The 1,426-nt window shown below is 53.6% G+C and overlaps 1 protein-coding gene across 1 annotated transcript in view; it reads left to right on the top strand.

Moving 5' to 3' along the window:
* Window positions 1–1,129, top strand: part of LOC122546972 (P2X purinoceptor 3-like) — a gene marked incomplete at its 3' end in the record, with an annotated part of 7,865 nt that extends 6,736 nt beyond the window's left edge. The window contains exon 2 of the mRNA XM_043685575.1: window positions 979–1,129. Coding sequence (XP_043541510.1) covers window positions 979–1,129 — 151 coding nt within the window. The remainder of the gene's footprint in view (window positions 1–978) is intronic.
* Window positions 1,130–1,426: the final 297 nt, after the last annotated feature.

The raw sequence follows: 1,426 nt of genomic DNA, 5'->3' as shown, positions 1-1,426 counted from the left end.
GGGGTTAGATACAGAGTAAAGCTTCCTCTACACTGTCCCCATCACACACTCCCAGGGACAGGGACAGCACGGAGTAAGATACAGAGTAAAGCTCCCTCTACATTGTCCCCCCCATCAAACACTCTGGGGGACAGGGACAGCACGGGGTTAGATACACAGGAAAGCTCCCTCTACACTGTCCCCATCAAACACTCCCAGGGACAGGGACAGCATGGGGTCAGACACAGAGTAAAGCTCCCTGTACACTGTCCCCCATCAAACACTCCCAAGGACAGGGACAGCATGGGATTAGATACAGAGTAAAGCTCCCTCTACTCTGTCCCCATCACACACTCCCAGGACAGGGACAGCACGGGGTTAGATACAGAGTAAAGCTCCCTCTACACTGTCCCCCATCACACACTCCCAGGGACAGGGAGAGCACGGGGTTAGATACAGAGTAAAGCACCCTCTACAATGTTCCCCCCATCAAACACACCCAGGACAGGGACTGCACAGGGTTAGGTACAGAGTAAAGCTCCCTCTACAGTGTCCCCCCATCAAACACTCCCAGGACAGGGACATCACGGGGTTAGATACAGAGTAAAGCTCCCTCTACACTGTCAACCATCACACACTCCCAGGACAGGGACAGCACAGGGTTAGAACAGAGTAAAGCTCCCTCTACACTGTCCCCATCACACACTTCCAGGACAGGGTCAGCACGGGGTTAGATACAGAGTAAAGCTCCCTCTACACTGTCGACCATCACACACTCCCAGGACAGGGACAGCACGGGGTTAGATACAGAGTAAAGCTCCCTCTACACTGTCCTCCCATCACACACTCCCAGGGACAGGGACAGCACAGGGTTAGATACAGAGTAAAGCTTTCTCTACACTGTCCCTCATCAAACACTCCCAGGGACAGGGGGTTAGATAGAGTGTAAAGCTCCCTGTACACTCTGATGCCTCTCCTCTCTCTGTGTCTGTCTGACAGCTGGGTGTTTATCCATGAGAAAGCTTACCAAACGAAGGAGACCCGAATTGAGTCCACGGTGATCACCAAAGTGAAGGGCTTTGGCCGGACACAGCTGCCCAATGGCTTGGAGAAAGTGATGGACGTGGCTGAGTATGTGATTCCTCCGCAGGTGAATAGCCGAGTGGAAGGTTGTCTGAGTGACGAGACTCGCAGCAGTCCCACACTCCATTTCGTGGGATGGAACCATCAATCTCCTTCTCCCAAACATTCAGGCCAGAGCGATGTGTGACTCCATTCCTGACAACGGTCCCTGCGGGCAGTGGTCAGCTCATGGCTCGTCAACAACAGCTCCTGGATAAAGCAGCCCAGCGCTGTGTGAGGATCAGTGATCAGAAAGCATTCCCCAAGCCTGCTCATGGCATACTATACAGGGAGGGAGACAGAGACTGAGCACGAGGGAGGGAGG

The sequence above is a fragment of the Chiloscyllium plagiosum genome, unplaced genomic scaffold (assembly GCF_004010195.1).
Source record: "Chiloscyllium plagiosum isolate BGI_BamShark_2017 unplaced genomic scaffold, ASM401019v2 scaf_9570, whole genome shotgun sequence".
NCBI classification, from domain to species: domain Eukaryota; kingdom Metazoa; phylum Chordata; class Chondrichthyes; order Orectolobiformes; family Hemiscylliidae; genus Chiloscyllium; species Chiloscyllium plagiosum.
The sequence above is the reverse complement of the archived record's forward strand: the minus strand, read 5'-3'. Positions and strand labels throughout refer to the sequence as shown.